At 51.5% G+C, this 17,369-nt stretch overlaps 1 protein-coding gene and 1 long non-coding RNA gene across 6 annotated transcripts in view; both read left to right on the top strand.

Moving 5' to 3' along the window:
* The window catches only part of EPHA5 (EPH receptor A5), a 203,818-nt gene extending 199,876 nt beyond the window's left edge, over positions 1–3,942 (top strand). For all 5 annotated transcript variants that reach the window (XM_069782205.1, XM_069782196.1, XM_069782261.1 and 2 more), the window contains one exon: positions 5–3,942. In XM_069782205.1, the coding sequence (XP_069638306.1) occupies positions 5–110 (106 nt within the window). In that variant the 3' untranslated portion in view covers positions 111–3,942. The remainder of the gene's footprint in view (positions 1–4) is intronic.
* Positions 1–17,369, top strand: part of LOC138685102 (uncharacterized) — a 466,921-nt gene that overhangs the window by 387,040 nt on the left and 62,512 nt on the right. The gene's annotated exons all lie outside the window — the stretch shown is intronic.

The following is a 17,369-nucleotide window of genomic DNA, read 5'->3' as shown; positions in this document are numbered from 1 at the left end:
ACAGGGACTTGAGACGGCTGGGAGTGACACTTGTTGGTCACCAGAAGAAGATAATGAACAGCCTTCAAGAGATGAAGGTCCAGTTGGTGAACGGGATGGTGCCATTGTAACTTGATTTTAAAGTCGCTTCCTCAAGTGGGTCGGTCCTGCACTTTGTACACTAGCCCTGAGATTTATTTTGACTAAAAAAAAAAGAAAAGATAAAAAGGGAAATTCAGTTGTTTCTATAACTGAAGGATGTTGGCCTCTGCCGCAGTGTTTCTAAAGCAGTGTTTGACTAAAGTTTTCCTTTTCTTCCTATTTGTGTCCTCATTTTCATGAAGTAAATGTAAGATGCATGGAACATGGAAACGAATCTGCTGTACGTGAGGTTAACCCGTCTCTTAAGCTTCAGCAATGATGACGACAAGCCTTCCCACCACACGTTGTCTGTACATGGGATATATATATATATATATATATATAGCACCTTTATATACTGAATTACAGCAGCACATGGTAATACTTCCAAGGACTGACTTGAGTGGAGGAGTTTTATAGCTGTTTGTGGGCTCCCAAAAGCTGCGGTTTACTGAAGTTTAACTTCGAGTCTTACTTGTCTACAGAAGTGTATTGAAGAGCAATATGATTAGATTATTTCTCAATAGATATTTTGTTTTGTAAATCTAAAGAAAAGAAAAAAAATGCTGTTACACAGCATTAAGTTATAGAGACTAGTGTATAAACGTGTTGCTTGCTCCATGGCAAATACAATACAGGGTGTATATTTTTTTTCCTCCCTCTGTGTTACCAAGTTCTTTTCGTTTGCTCTTCTGGGAGGATAATACATGATGAAGATGTATATACTGTACAGTTTGCTATGCATCAGGTACAAGATTGGGGCTCTTTCCTTGGTTTGTTCTTTTTTTTCCCTCCCCTTTGCTTTATTTTGCCTCCCTTTTGTGTTACCGCTATGCTTTGTATTTTCACTGCTGTTTGGTTTGAGCAACATATAAAGCCTTCAGTAGTTTTGATTGTTTATGAGGTAGAAGGAGTCTACTTAACTAAAAGATGTCACCCTCTTCCTTTCCACTGTCCCACTGGGGACGTACAGAAGAAGAAATGTAAAAACATCTGGTTCTCGGTGGCCTCCAGTGACAACGTGGCATCAGTTGTTGTGTGTATGAGTCCTGCTCAAAGATAGAGTGGGATTGCCTTGGCACTGGCATTTCAGCCCCATAGCTGTCACCCAGTGCAGCCCTCACCCCTGTCCCTGGAGCCCAGGAGAGAAACCATGAGGTGGTTTTAACTGGAAGGGATTTTGCTGTTCCTCTTCTCATTACGGGGATTAAGTCTTGGTGTGCAGTCTGGAGGCAAGCCTGTGGTCATCCAGCATGGAGGTTTTGCAGTATTTTGCCCAAAATGGTGGTGGTGGGCTTACTTTGGGAACCGTCCTGTCCCAGGTTGTCTCTGTGGGCATTTTCGATTTGGCTATGGACCTGGCCACTTTGGGGCAGAGCACAGAGAGGAGGGAACAGCAGAGCAGTCCAGTGTGGTCACAGTGGTGGCATCCCATGGGTGAGAAGGTCCATTCCATCTGGGGCTGGCACGGCTTGGGTCAGCACTTGGTTGTAACTGGGGTTCAGTGTGTTCATTAGAGCTCACAGCTGCTGTTTTCAGAAGGACCTGAGGGCAACCCGATCCCCTGGGAATCCCACCAAGAAACAGTTTGGGGCTGTCCTCCTCCTTTTGTTGGAGATAAGATTAATCAGTGCTGTTAATTTGGTATTCATAGGTTGGGCTTTTTTTTTTTTTTTTGTGAAGGCTTTGGTAAAGATAAGGATTTAAAAATGGCTAAGCAGATGGCAAGTGTTTGCTGTTTGTGTAGACATATTGCTTCCTTAGATGTTGGGTAGCATCTTGTAGCATCCATCCTTAGTGGTAACATCGACATACTGACTTGCCACAGCTCCCTTCATCCCCAGCACTGCAGAGCCGAGCCCGAGGAGCTCATCCAGTGCTGAAGTATGTCCTTCACATCTTGCAGAAGCAGGAGTCGAATGCCACCTTCAGCTGTTTCAAAGGTCTGTCTTCCATTTCCCCCAAGCCCTTGGATGAGATTTGATACAAAGAAGGGTTTCTAAAGAGAAGGGGAAGGGTTGGTTTGTTTTCGTTTTTTCTTATCAGCAGGGCTTGCTTCCTTTCAGCAGGGCTTCTTCAGGCAATATTTGCCTGTTTTGAAATGGCCACCTCCTACTCCTCTGCGAGCTGCTGCCACGCTCCTTGGGAATCGAGAGAAATAGGAGGGAGAGGAGCCGTGGTGAGGTCTGACAAATCTTGACGGTGTCATTGCTCATCCTGTTGTTTCATTTTGGCAGTCACCGGACCACAAAAAGGCAGGGAGGGAGGAATCAAGACATAACAATTTTGGTGCATAAAAGAGATTTGTCATATAATAAATAAGATTATTAGAGCTGTCAGCAGAACAGTCTTGGGATTATTTGTGCCTCCCTGCCTGCAGCACTTGGGAAAATAACCCTTAGGAGGACAGAAACAACTTGTTTCATCAGGAGGAATCATTCGGTTGCCATCCGCGTCCATCGGCCGCACCAAGAGAGATGCTATTAGCAAATATGCAGCATTTTCTGCCTGCCATCTCTGCTCATTCCTTACCTGTGGGCTCTGTGGGAGGAGTTGGATTTGGTCTTTTTTCATGGACTTTTAACAGAAAAAAAACCTTTTCACCATTTGTGGGGTTTTAAAGGTGTATGCGGTATGGCTGGGATGCATACCAGATGCTGGAGTAACCTTCATATGAACTAGTGGAAAACAAACTGTTCTTAAGCCAGACTGCATTTGTAAATAGGGCACCTCTTCTCAGTTCCTCCAATAAATAAATAAATAAATAACCTTTTCTATTTATTTCAAGAGCTCTTCTTGCTACAGATCTCTGTATAATAGGCTTTGTCTCAGCTAAAAGTAAAATGTGTTTTGGTGAGTAGGGTCCAAAAGTTACAGCTTCTATGTCCACAGGCACATTCCAGAGACAACAGAGGTTTTCAGTTCCCATCCAAGAACTGCCAGTACTCTATATTTTGGGCGTGATTGTATATATTGGGGTGCAGCAGAACAAGATGACAGTAATATTTTACTGGTTATGCTCTTTGTAAGGGCTGTGGGTGGGTTTCCTGCCTATGGTAAGTCTGAGCGCTTTGCTTTTCCAGCTCGCTACTGCTGCTGCTGGTCCAACGAACACTTTGTTTCCAGTATATTTTGCTGCTTATTGCAAGGAAGGTATTTCAAAAGGTCTTGGGGGGTGAAGAGGCTCTTTTTGATATAGTTTTTCATTTTGGGAGAAGGAAGTGTCCCCAAGCATGGCTTGCATAGACTGACCCCCCTTTCATTGTGTAGCTACCATTTGGAAAAATCACCTGAGCATAAAAATGGAAGACTGATTTTAAAGGGGAAAAAAAAAATTCAATTTAAAATTTTATTTATTCCTTCTATATGTTAACAGCGAGAAGAACAAAAAATAAAGGTAAAAATTCTTTTGGTCTATTCAGTGTTGAATATAATGTAGAAAGTCCCCGTGGTCAAGGAATTGTGACTCCTTGGGCTGCTGTGGTCTTGAAATTAGTCGTTAAGGCGTATGTAAGATACATCAGTAGCAGTCTTAAGAGTAATGCTTAGTTTCCAATCCTTTATTGTAATTCCTTAGGGCAGGTAGGGTGGGAGGTGGTGCATCCAGCACTGCCACAGCTGCAGCATCCATCTCAGCTGCTTGCATCGGCATTTTAACTCATAGGAGACTGTAGCATTGCTGTATTTATTCCTCCCCCCTCCCCCCCCGCCCCTTGGATGCTCTCTGTGCATTTTGTTTGTGTACATGTTTTTTTTTGTAGTGTAAGATATTAAATTTTCTATTTTTTCATAAAAAATAAAAACCTTTGACTAACAGCGACATCCAGTTGTGGATCACATGCACGCGTGCCCCCTCGGCTTTCCATGAAGTGTCAGAATTTTCCTCCTTGGAAAGGAAATAAATTCTCTTAATTCCACCCCACCCCCCCACCCCCCCCCAAACACAGATTTGGTGCTAATCTTCTGGTCCCTGGGGGAGAGAGGGGCCTCTGGGATGAGGGAGACGTGTAGATCTCGCGTGAAGGCATCCTACCTTGTTACAGGCTGTTTCCTCTTTCCTCTGTTTGTATTTTGGGGGTAAAATCTGCTTTTTAGTCTGGTTTGTGGGACAAAGCAATTGCCAAACCGACTGAGCCCCAGAGCAGCCCCTGGCCACGCCATTCCCCCATCCCTCGGAAATACCAATTTTTTGTGATCCCCCACCCCCTCCCAAGAACTGATACTCTTTTTCTCTGTTGTTTTTTTTTAGCGGGGGGGGACACCAGCAGACTCATGACTGGCCAGAGCACCCACCACCACATCCCCAACCCCATTCCTCCCGTCCCGTGGATTTGGGGGCAACCTCATGCTGCAAAGGGGTGCGGGCCAGCCTTAAAGACAGGTGAGAAAAGCCATGGGTGGGAAAGGCCAAGGAGGAAAAGATCAGCCTGGGAAAGGTGTGATGGAGGTGGTGGTGGGCAGCCAGCATCCTCTGGCTCCTGCGAGACGACCACTGCTGGAGTATAAAGGGTAGAGCTGTGGGTGAGGATGCTGGTTCTCCTGATGTCACGGGAAGCCATGGCAGATGGTGGGTGGTACACTTGTACCCTGGCCAGGGAAGGCACGGTAGGCTGGGATGGCGGAGGAACGCTGCTTTATATACTAAAGGGAGCACAAGGTCAATTGGGTTAGCAAACTGAGGCTGTCAGCAACTTGGATAAAACCTCTCTGGATTGACATGCCAGTCCGTGTGCGGTGTTTCCTTATTCAGCCCAGGGTTGTCTGCTGCTGGACCACGATGGCAGTAGACACTGGGAGGGATCAGAGGGGCTCTGAGGACAGGCGAAAATACAGTATTAACTTGCCCCATGTAGGCAGCATCCTTGATAGCTTTGTGGAGGCAGAGCGCCTGCTAAGGGGAAAACACAAAAATGGGCAAACTTTAAAGAGTTGAAAAACGAAATATCTATGCAGGTGATGGAGAGGCATCAGACAGCTGAGGCTGGGCTCATGGGGACAATGGGAAGGTTCACCAGCTCTAGCAGCTTCAATGCAAAAAAAAATGAAAGGCAGCAAGTGAAAAATCTTGAGAAACAAGGGTGTTTTAACAAGATCTCCCTGATTTCAGCTGCCATAGAAATAGAGGTGGTGCCCTCGTTAACATACATCCATGAAAGCAGCTGCCGTCTGTCCCTGTTCCTCAGCCAACATGAGTGGGAGGGAGAAGGGGATTAGGATGCAAACGGACAAAACTTGCTACTGCTACCAGTAAAGATGAGAGCTGGCTGCAAACCCCTTCTGTAATGCTCCGTTTTAAGTGAGAACTAAGGAATTAGGCAATTTCCTTGAGCATTTGTGCCTGCCGTGGTTTGGGACCAGCCCTTACACAAATCTCGATCAGGATTTGCTTATTATTTTCCCCCACTGGGCTCAGTGTGAGAAGAGAATTTGCACTCTGTGGCCGCCAGCTAATGAGTTTATTTGCTCAGGAGGGTAAGGTGCTTTACCTGCAAAGTGGGTCCTTAAGCATATGCCTGATTTATCTTTTGGGTGATTCTTCTGCAGAGCCTCTGGCCAGTTCCTGCAATAAATGCACAGCTGCATCGACAGTCACGAATGGCAGCGACTGAGGATGCTTAACAAGCTATGAACAGGGTAGCGTTATTCTCTGCATCACTCTTGGTTTCAGTAAACTGAAACAAACTGCAAAGCAAGATGACCCTAGTCCTGGTGACATTGCAGGGCAGCCAAACAGCACCTCTGTTCTATTTTTCCTATCTAAGAACCTAAAAATGGGGCTTGGGGGGCTCTGCACTCCCCCCCTTCTCTGCCAGCCTGGCAGGGTTCGAGCCTGTAATGCTGGTGTCCCCAGAGGATGCTGCAGCCCCAGGGCAGGAGCGGTGGGGAGGCTGCTCCCCATCACCCCGTGAAGCTGAGCTGCCGTGCAGAAAGAGATGCAAGATTTATGAAGCCATGGGGAGAAAGAGCGAGGGACTCTTCATGTATTTTTCATGGGTTGAACTGCATAAATAGCATGCAATGCATAAACTGTGACCGGATACTTCCACAAAAAAGGGACTGGTGAGCAGAAGAAGAGATGAAAGGATGAGATAGATTTATTCAAGTCAACACGGCTTGTTGAAAGTCACCCTCAAGTGCATTAAGAAGCAGCCGAAACAGCACGGCCTGATCCCCAGGCAATTAATCTTTGCTGACACGAGGAGGGAGCTGGACCCCGGGGACTGGAGAAGGGCACACATTGTACATGCTTGGTAAAATGGCTGGATGGGAGGGGAGAGACCACCTCATCCACAATGCCTCGCATGCGGTGTGGGACTTAAGGAGATGCTAGGACAAACTATTGCACCAGCGGCCAGGTTGGTGCAGAAAGTGAACCGACATCGAGGCATTGCAGAAACAGCTCAAAACGGGTTAAGACAGGAAAGAAAGGGCTATGCTGGAAAATTCAAAGCAGGGATGCAGGGGGGAGTGCTGCAAAGGTGGCAGTCCCCTCAGCAGGTGCACGTGTGCTTCCAAGTGTGCATTTTTAATAACGCATCCACCGCCAGAGCTCAAACCTCATGTACGTGAAGATGGGCATCAAGGAAGCAATCCCAGCCTGAGATCAGGTAGGAAACGGGAGCCAGAGCAGCATGGCCAGCAAAAGGCTTTGCTCATTTTGCACACCTGAGAGCAAACCAGGTTGTGCTTGAAGTTATTGCACGCCATAGGGTCTCTGGGGAAAAAGCCTTGGAGAAACTGAGAGGGGCGATGCTCACTGAAGATACCCATTGCCTCTATAACAAGACTTCCAGCTGGAGCATTTGGGGCAAGTCCTTGGGACCCACTGGATTTTGGTGGATGCAAACCCTTGCATTACAGTGACCTTTGATAACCCATTAAGGTATTGTTCATTATTCTCCTCCTGGAAAGGCCTATGAGCCAACCGTGGAGGAGAACAAGGCACCCATGTAGGTCATTTTCTTACCCCATCATTTCCTTGCCTCCAGCTTGCATCAGCTACTAGTAATATTCAGCAAATAAAGTATAATAGAAGAAAGAAGACGCTTCCTTACACTGACGTGCTGCTTTGATAATCTGGTAGCAGCTCTAACCGGGATTTTTTTTACTGCCTTGAATCTCTTTGAGCTCCCCCATAAGCAGCTGACAGATGCGTTTGTGCTGCTGCAGATGACTTATTTCTCTCAAAGCTTATATTTTAACTACAAAACCAAAAGAAAAAATATTCCGAGCTGAAAAAAAAAGCAGCAAAACTGTGAGATAGGCTGCCAGCTGTTTTCTCGGTTTGCTCTCAATAAAGGCCATATTTATTACAAGAAAATTGAAATCCTATCGATTTCTCTTCTGAGGCGCTGTGTTTCAAGCTTGACATTTAAACACAAAACTCTGGGCTCCAAAGTTTAATCATTTACTCCTCGAGAAATACAGTGTGTGGAGCTGCTGAGCGAAAGGGCGTGCAAGGTAAAAATGATATTTCATTGAAAAAAAAAAAAAAAGAAGAAGATACAGAAATGATATGTTCATTTAGAAAAGAAGATAGGGAACAACCTCTCCCATCCGGTGGGAAAAAAGCCAGCAAAGTGGTGTCTTGCGGTCCCTTTCCATGAGGAGCTCAGGACCACTGGGCTTGCTAATATCTTTCAAATGGGATAAAATCCATGGTTGGACCCAGATATTGTAGGAGAAGGGGAAAGGAAGCATATGTGTATGGATGGATGAATATGCATGCACATGCATGCAGAAGCACCGGGTGATAAACTCTTAATTAAGACAAGGATTAGGGCACGACTGATAAATGGTGAATGGCAGCAAATAGCCTGAGGGTGAGACTGGATCGGGCTGAAAAGAGCCGTTTTAGGGCCAGGCAGGGAGTATAAACGAGGATCATCAAGGTTTGGCACTGGGAAGGATCTGGCCTCAATTGATGATCCTGGCCCAGGATGAATTAATGACCCTGGGGAGGTGGCCGGGATGGAGGGGAGGGAGGTGATGCTGGGGCAGCCGCAGAAGGGACAGGTAGTCTCACCAGTGCTAAAATCCCACCAAGATCCATCCCACCAGGCAGCCACCAGCTGCCGAAGCGGGGAAGAGGGGATTGAATGGGCATAAAGTGGCCGGGAACACGCGTTTGACAAATTAGGTGGAAGGGAGCCATGGGCATGGCTTTTATCCTGGCTTGGCCGCAGCTTTTGGGCTTGAAAGTTGCTTGCAGACCTAAAGGTTCATCCCCAGTGTCTGGGTAGGGAAGGTATATGTTTCTTTGGCTTGGAAGCAATGGCCATTTTGGGGGCCATTTTTAATGTTTTGCAGTGCTCGGCACCTGCTAAAACCTGGATTTGGGTGATTTTAGGCGCTGAACATACCCAAGTGGGTCCTTTCCTTGGCCCGGGAAGGGGAGAAGGAAGCACAAGTGATGCCTTTACCCCTTTGAAACCCAGAGTTTGGAGAGCAGCGCTGCACAGCCAAAATCATAGGTCTTTTTGTAGCAGCAACTACACCTATTCCAGCAGAAAACAATAAAGTAAAATAAAATAAAATAATTGTAAATCTTCTGTGTGGGGAAAAGGCTGGTGGCTCTGGCAGCGGCAAAGTTGGGATGCCCCTTGGGAGGGCAGTGCCAGGGATGCAGCATCCCAAAGCAATGTGAATAGTTGCTTCAGGGCACAGAAATCAGCCCTGCGGTAACTTCATCCTTCTCCCAGCCCTAAGAGCTGTGGGTCATTGCACTGCCCTGCCATTTTACACAGGAGCTGGAGAGACACCAAACCCTTGGCCCCTGTGCTTTGCATCCCAGGCTGGGCACCAGCCAGGGGCAAAGCCCTCACACGCTATCCATCCCTCCCTCACACGCTATCCATCCCTCCCTAACACCTTGAAATTGGGTGATTTCTTCATCAGGGAAGGCAATTAGCATTCAGGTGCTGCTGTTGGCATAATTAGAGGGGCAAAAACCTGACAGCAATAGCTGCAAAGCCATGGCCCGGGTCAGAATTGTAATGGAGGAATAAATTATGGCAAGAGAGCGTGTTCAGATCCGGACTTTAGTCGCAGCAGCTATGGGGGCAGAAAAGAGCCCCACCTCCTGCCAGTTTATCATCCACGCTCTGGTGATCCTCATGGCCATAGCCGATAAGCAGTCGATAAGCAGCCTGGCTTCTCCAGCAATGGTAGCATCCCTGTAATGAGTGGCTGATACCCCCGGGGACAACCCAGGGATGCTGCAAGTCCTCTTGGCACCACATCCTAGTTGTTTAAAGCTGTATGTTTCCCTTCAAAAAAATCAGCTTATTGCAGGTGCCTTTGTGGGTGTTGCCAATGGGGTTTGCAACGGGGGCAGGGATTTAAGGGCCCCAGGGTTTTGCAAGTTTCTGGTTGGAGATGAGCACACCCAAAACCGCTGAAAAGGAGGAAAAAAGAGATAGAGCCTGATGGCTTGAAGCGCATTTGGGTGTAAAAATAAAAGACTAAATAAAACATCTAATCACGCTGGTGCCCCCTCCATCCCTGTAAATTTAGAAAGCCTGAGTACAGCTGAGTTTTGGGAAACAAACGACCAGGTTGTAGCCCTTTTCTTGCAGCCATGGTGCTGCAGCAGGAGGCTGTGCAATGTGGCATGGCTCCCTTTGAAACCAGGCTCCCCTTGAGCCACCACCCCCCCCCCCCCCAAAAAAAAAGCCGCCAGGCAAGAAAGGCAAAAGGTCCATTTTCTTGGAGAAAAAACACCAGAAGCTGAGTGGCAAGCTGAAACGCCTCCATCAGCGATGGTCCCTGGAGATGGCAGGGGATGGTTATCCCATTGTAAGCTCTTTTTTCAACAATATTACTCACCTATTCAAGGAGAGGAGGTTGGTAGCTGTGCTCCAGGTTATTTTTTACACTGCGGAAACATCCCACTGATGAAGCGGTGAGTTTGTAGGACCTGATAGAAATCAGGAGGTGAATGGAAAAATGGGGTTTTTTTTGATTTCCCTAGCCCTGTGGTTAGATTTGATTTTAGCTTCATTTGAAGCTGACCCTTGGCAAAGCCCTTTTATATTCCCCAGAAAGTTTTACTGTAGGGCACTGCAACCTCCCCAGCTTTGACAAGTGACGGCATGGAGGGAGGTTGTAAAACTATATAAGAGAATATAACAAAAAAATATAAAAAATATATAGAGAGAAAAAATATAAAAATTATTTTTTATATATATATATATATATAAAAAAGAGCCTTTATCAACTCAAAGTTAAAGGTCTAGAAATGTGATCTTGTGCTTCCCCTAATCTCAAGGGGAGCATGTGTATCTGAGCGATGCGGAAGCAGAGCTGAACTTGTGCTAAAAAGCAGCTACTCAACACGCCTTGATGAGTGTATGCATTCCAAGCTTATAGAGAGCAAAGCGTTTGCCATAGTGAGAACGGGAGATGATTCCCCTCCTGTGAATTTGCCTAAGTACAGAATAAACATCTATTTTCTTTCTGCTTTCCCGCTTTTTCTAAAGCCCAGCTGTCTGTTAATTCATGTAATGATGGTCCTGCCCAGGACAAGCCTGAATTCTCATTCATATGCAAAAAATCATAAGTGAGAAACTTTAGATTTGGCCCAAATAATGTCACGCGCTTCTCCCAATGAAGGAAATTCCAGCTTGCTGTATTTTTCCTGCTCAGTGCATGCCAGATGTCTTTAAAAAAGAGGGGATGATTATTCTTCTCTGTGGAGCCAGAGCCAACAACAAGGGAAGGATGCTCCTGGCACCCCCGTAACGCACTGCCTCCGTGCAGGGGCTTGGAATGAGGGAAAGCAGAGGGGAATCACCTTGCTCACACGGACGTGTTTGGGTTGAACACCAAATCTCTTGTGACATGTCACGTTCACCCTGTGAAAGGCAATGGCCACATCACGATGTGATGCATTTAGGGAGCCCTTCAGATATTCTTAAAGATACTTACCTTCTCCTTGTGGCCGTAGCCCAAGTGGTGTGTGCAAAGGGAATGAGTTGATGCTGTGTGGTCCAGACTTGGAGGATATAATCTGGCCATCAGGGAATATTAAGGTGTCTTTAAAAAGTGGAGCACTGGCACCCTGGCATCGCAGGACAAGCAGTGCCCCATGCACGCTGGCCAGGTGATAGCTGTCCTTTCTCCGGCACCTTACATACAGCAGGGGAAAGGGGGAAAAAAAGGGCTGAATATGACAGCAAAGGGACTGAGGCAACTGGGAAAATCACATATTTGTGCAAAACCAGCTTCTGAGTACTCTTTTTCAGGTGCACCGCTTGGTGCTTGCACACTGGTCAGTGCTGGCTCTCTGAAGACCTGCCTCGAGCCACCCTCCAAGAACCTGCAAAATGTTCATACTAAGGAAAGCAGAGGCTTAGGAAGCTCCTTTTAGGCTTCACCAAACCATTTTGCTTTTAAACGGTGCTATCTGGCATGGTAAGAAAGGTTGCACTGAGCAGAAAGAGGAGGGCGATGCTTTGCAGCGAAGCTTTGCTGGAGGCAAATCACTAGAGCAACTGCTGGGGCTCATCCCTGGGGCATAGAGGGTGATCTTATTTGGGGGAGAAATATCTATAAGCAGACAGATTGTTACTGCAAAACCAAACCCTCAGGTTATTGCTCCTTTGGGAGGCTCAGGCATCGCTGGGGGGTTATTCTGGGGGGCTGTGTGGACTGTGTGTGGTGGGCAAGTAATTTTTCAGGCTGGATACTTGCCTTGGGACTGTGCGCTTCAGAGAGAGGAAGTGATTTAAGAGGAAGGCAAGCAAATTCGAGGCTTTTTCTTTTTTCCAAAGGAAGAGGAAGGGTCAGGAGAGTATTTCTTTCCCACTGTCTCAAGATGAATGGAGGCTTCGTGGCAATGAGACAGCAGCGGTCTGTTAAGAGACTGGGGGATTTGGGCTGGCGGGGGTTTTATGCTGAGCATCACAGCTGGTGCAGGTGCATTTCCAGCCATAAGAAGTAATAACAGTCCCGGTGGAAACATTCTGCTGCGGTAAAAGCAGACAGAAATCTATTATCCATGTGAATGCAATGTCAATATTTACAGAGGGAGGTCAAAGAAGAGAGCTCTGCTCGGGAAATGTCAGCTCCGGAGGAGGAGACATTAGCGGCATTTGCATTTATGCCAGAGAAATCCCTGCAAGGCTGGGGAATATTGAGGAGGTTTTGTGACTTCCAGCCCTATTCACCCCATCTTCTTGTACTGTTGCACTGTCTACTGCAGCAGTTTGGGGCACATCTGTATTGCCTGGAAGCAATGCTGGATGCTTCCTCCTCCTTGGAGGATGCAAGCATGGATGCAGGTGGTCATCTGGCCACAGTGGCTGCAGGCAGTTTTCCTTATCTGCTGTTACTAGGGGCTTTTACAGAAAGGGAAAGACAAGAAGGTGCAAAAGGAACAGTGTCATGGTTTAGGCCCAGCCAGCAACTAAGCACCACGAGGATGCTCGCTCACTCCTCCCCCTGCTCAGTGGTGAAACCTCATGGGTTGTGATAAAGACAGATTAACAGGACAACACAAGGAGAGAAGAAATAATAATAGTGATAATACTAATAAAAGACTATACGAAGTGAGTGATGCACAATGCAACTGCTCACCACATGGAACCCAATGCCCAGCCTGTTCCCATGATCCCCCCTCCAGCCAGTGCCCCCAGTTTATATACTGAGCATGATGTCATATGGTATCCCAATATCCCCTTGGCTAGTTCAGGTCAGCTGTCCTGGCTGTGTCCCTTCCCATCTTCTTGTGAAAATTAACTCTTATCATCTGAGCCAAACCCAGGACAAACAGGAAAATGGCATGAGGCAAAGCATGCGGGGGCCAAAAAAGTCCCCCGGTAGAGTCAGGTCGGTACGCTCTGCTGAAAACCCACTGTCAGGTTGGTGATGCTAGAGCATCCCTCGTGCGGAGACTTCCTGGCAGTGGAGGGGACAGGAGCTGGAAAAACCCAAGTTTTTTGCAGGACTGCCTTTTGACTTTGTACAGTCCCAGAAACACCAGCCCCATGTAGAGAGGCAGGAGCTGCGTTTTACCCTGACCAGCTGAGGAGGTCTGTGCTATAAAAAGCATTACTTAATTTACCTTCCAGATATCAAGGCAAGAAATTACCAAATTCTCAGTGCTTTTCTTCCAAGGTGGAGGCAGGATTAAGGGTTTAGCTAAAGGATCTCATATTATTCTTCTACAGGCTTATTGCTTAGGGTGGAAAGTGCTCGAGATGGGTTTAATCCCCACTGCTCAATGATATTAGTAACTATTGGTAGCACAGGAGTTCCCAGACCCTCTTAAATGAAGACCAAAGCTGCTTTGTGTGAGTACAGATGGTTCCTGCTTGGGAGAGGCTATAGCCATGGCAGGAGCAGGCAGAAGAAGCACAGAGAAGGGCACAGCCTCAGAAACAGCTTTTTGCCGCTGTATCCAGCTGCCGCCCACAGATGTTGCCCATGGGAATGGCAAGATCCCCAGGTGATGCTTCCAGGTGTGAGAGGGCAGGGGAACATTGCCCTGCAGAGCAGGTGTCCAGCCCTGTGGCTGCTCGGGCAGAGTGGGGGTGTCCCCCCAGGAGCAATTTTCCCCTGGGGAAGGCGGCTTGTGTCATCCCAGAAAAGCCAGAAAACTCCCATGCATTTGCCAAGTGGAAGAAGCGCCTCTTGCCAAAGAGTGAGGTCCTCCATCCTTGGACTGAGTTTTTGCCTGTAACTCTATTTACACTCAATGAAAACTTCAGGCACGGGTGGCCTGTGAGGATGTGGGATGTGCCAAGCTGTGATTTTTCATGGCTGCCCGGTGTTTGGCAGTGCACGGCCACATGCATGTCCAAACGGATGGGAAACCACCCAGCAAGACAGAGCCAGCAGTGTAAACAGGCAGCAAAACCCCTTTTCCACTTGCCTGTGTACTGGGCAGGAGATCTGGGGAGCTGACGGGGTTGATAGTGGGAAAACCTCTGCCGCAGCGCCGAGTTCAGGGGACCGGGCAGCCCTACGGGGTGCAGAGCATTCTGTCTCTCTGTCCTGTGTGCCTGGGGTGGCAAAGGACACCTCTGTGGCATGGAGAAAGTAATTTCTGGTTTTCCAGCTCCCTCCAGATTAAATGCTACTGTATTTAGGGGGATATTTTGGAGATGTTTCTCTGCCGGCCATTTCACTCATAGCAGTTTCATTAATAAAACAAAACTGGCAACGGTCTTTGGCAGGTTTCTGCCACTTGGTATTTAAAGCCAGGTGATACAGATTTGTTCTGCACCGGCTCTCATGATTTGCTCTGTCTGTGGTGTCAGTCAGCTATAATTGAGTTGATATTAATGCCGATTAGGAAAAATAACACTAAGTTCCTAACACCTGAGCACAGAGAAGGATATCACCATGAGGCATGTGTGTGTGTGTGTAGGGATTTCCTGCGGCCAACAGAATACCCAGCATTATCTCTGTGAAAATTAAGCCCCATGAACAGTGTCCCTCGCTTTTAGAGGGTTTGCAGACGCCTGGCCTGTCTCCCAGCTTGCCGTAGCCCCCTGGCAAGAGCAAAGCTTCTTTAGCTCTCGTAATTCCCGTTCCCATCTCGAAATTCCCTGCCCGTCCCACGCCCACCGGTGTCCTCCTGCCGTGCTCCCTCGCAGCCGCCGGGGGGCGCTGCGCCCCGCCGCGTCACCACCACCCCGCGGCCGCCAGGGGGCGCCACCGTGCGGGGCAGGTGCGCGGCCGCCCCTCGGCTTCAACCCCACCACCCGCCGCCGCGGCCGCCAGGGGGCGCCGCCGCCGCGGGACCGGCGGGGGAAGCGCAGCGGCGGCGGGAGCGGGGCCGGGGCCGGCGGGAAGCGGGGTCCCGGCTCCCGGGTCTCTGGCCAGCGGGGGCCCTGCCGGGCCCGGGACCCTCGGGCCCGTCTCCGGGAGCCCGGGGACCGTGCTGGGGCCGCTTCCCCGCCACGGCTGCTCCCGGTGCCGCCGCCGCCGCGTCTCCCCGCCCGTGCTTCGAGCCGGGGCGAGGGTGCCGCTGTACCCGGGCGTCCCGTCTCCCCGGGGCTCCTCCGGGGCGGCTCCGGCCGCGGCTGTCACGGTGCCGGCGCGGGGCGGCCGCCCCGGGCGGCCTCGGGGTCCCCGGACGGGGCCGGGCGAGGGAAACCGGGGCAAACCCGGCGAACCGTGCGGCAACCCGCGGCCGTTTCCTCCCTTCTCCCCCCGCTCGCTGGCTCCGGTGCGGGAGCGGGGGCTCCGGTGCGGGAGCGGGGGCGCCGGCCGCCGCCCGTCAGGCGCTGCCCGGAGTTGGGGTCCGCGCCCTGCCTGCGGGCAGCTGCCGGCGTGTCGGTGCGGGCCCTGCCTCTCCCCCCAGGCGGCGCGGTGCTGCCCCGACCCCTCCCGGGGCCGGACCCCCCGGCTCTCGGCTGGGGGCTCTTGCCGGGACCCACGGGTGACCGGGGGCGGGCGCCGCGCTGGCTGCTGCCCGCCGGCTTTCCCGGCCGCGGGGCTACGGCAGCTGCCGCCGCTGCCCTGCCTGCCCTGCCTGCGCTGGCAGCCGCGGGGGAGCGGTTCGCTTTCCTCCCCCCGCCCCGGTGCGGGATCCCCCGCGGGTGCCCGGCTGGGGCCCGGTGACTTTCCCGGCACCGACTCTCTGGGGTCCCCGCTCGGCGGCAGCAGCCGCAGCTCGGCCTTTGGGGCGGGGGGTCCCCGGCAGCTCCGCGTTTCCACCGCGGACGGGATCGGCCCCAGCTCGATCGTGCCGGCGGCTCCCGGTCCTGGCTCCCAGCCGTGTTCCCTGGGCGAGAAGGGGGCCCGGGCAGGGCTGGGGGTCTCCCGGGGCGGCCGGTGACCCCTCTTGCCCCCGGGCTCCCTCCTCCCGGCTGCTTGCTTCTCCCCAGCTCTTTTCCGGAGCAGCTGCCGGCAGGACAAACCCCTCCGGCCTGGGGAGAGCTCGAACCGGTGCGTGTGGGAGCTGCTGCTGGGGGGGGACCGGTTTCCGCCGGGGTTCAGCCCTTCAGCCCTGCCCGGCGTCACCCTCGCAGGCGATGCCCGAGGGCCGGAGCCGGCAGCGTCGGGCGCTGCCACGGTGGGGCCTTGGGGCGGCTCCGGGCCCTGCACGAAGCCCTGCTTCTGCTGAAAACCACCTTTTCCCGCTCAAAACGTGCTGCGGTGGGAGCAGAGGCCGCTCCAGGGATCCGCGCCGGCGCCTGCAGCCCCATCGGTGACACGGTGAAGCCGGCCCGGCCGGGCACGGGGAGCTACGGCCGTCCCGGTGCTGCCGGTCCCTCGGGAGGTGTTGGCGGCACAGGCGAGGCCGCGTGGCTGGGCCGGAGCGTGGGGAAGGCTCATCCCGGCGCCTGGGCGAGGAGCACGGCCCCGAGGCAGCAAGTGCCAGGGAGGACACCAGTGGGGAGGACATGCCCAGTGAGGGGAGTCCCCCAAGGCAGCGGTCAAGCAGACCTGCTTGGTACGACCAGATGTGCCGGTGGGACCGGGGGAGTCTCCAGTGCCACAGGAGGGGATGGGTCCCTGCAGGGTCCCTGGGGATGGAGGGGCAGGCAGGGGTCATGGGTGATGTCCCTGGCCCTGGGAGCAGGGTGCTGGGACCGAGCAGGCACAAGGGAGCCAGACCTGGCTGGAGGTCAGGGAGCTATGTTGTGCTCAGGGCACTTTGACTTTGCCCCTCATCCTGCCAGCAGGGCAGCCAAGGGATGGGGAGGGCAGATGCCATCTCCTGGCAGGGCTCCCTGCTGGGCCCTTGAGGGAAAGGAGGGGTCCCGGTGCCAGAGGGGCAGTGCCGGTAGGTTGCTGTGGGTGCTGGTGCATGTCCCTGGGGAAGCTCAGGACCAGGGCCTGTGCCCACCCAGGTGGGTTCCCCCCATGGCCACAGGCTGTTTGTGAGCACAGAGGGAACTCCAGGTGGCCCCACAGCTCCCATCCCCACAGGCCACCCTGAGCCCAGGCCAGGCAGGTCAGTGCCACGTGTTTGGCAGGGCCGCAGCTGCAACGGGTTAGTCAGGGAGGTGGGAGCGAGCACTGTCAGGGTCCAGCCCTGTCCCCAGCCCCAGGGCTGCTGGTCATAGGTCTGTGCTGCTGCTGCTGCACAGGGCAGGTGGGTTTTCAGCCAGATGCTGGCTCTCACCCACTCTCCCCAGGGAGAAATGGGATGTTTCTGGTGGCACATCCCTGTTTCTCCTTCCCCTCCCATTGTGGGTGTGCAGCACCAGAGAGCCGCTGCCAAAACCACTGGCTAGGGGCTGGGAAGAGCTGCCTGTGCCCAGGAGGCAGCAGTGGTTGCAGGGGCAGCA

This window comes from Haliaeetus albicilla, chromosome 1 (assembly GCF_947461875.1).
Source record: "Haliaeetus albicilla chromosome 1, bHalAlb1.1, whole genome shotgun sequence".
Lineage (NCBI taxonomy): Eukaryota > Metazoa > Chordata > Aves > Accipitriformes > Accipitridae > Haliaeetus > Haliaeetus albicilla.
This window is presented reverse-complemented; position numbering and strand designations above follow the sequence as displayed.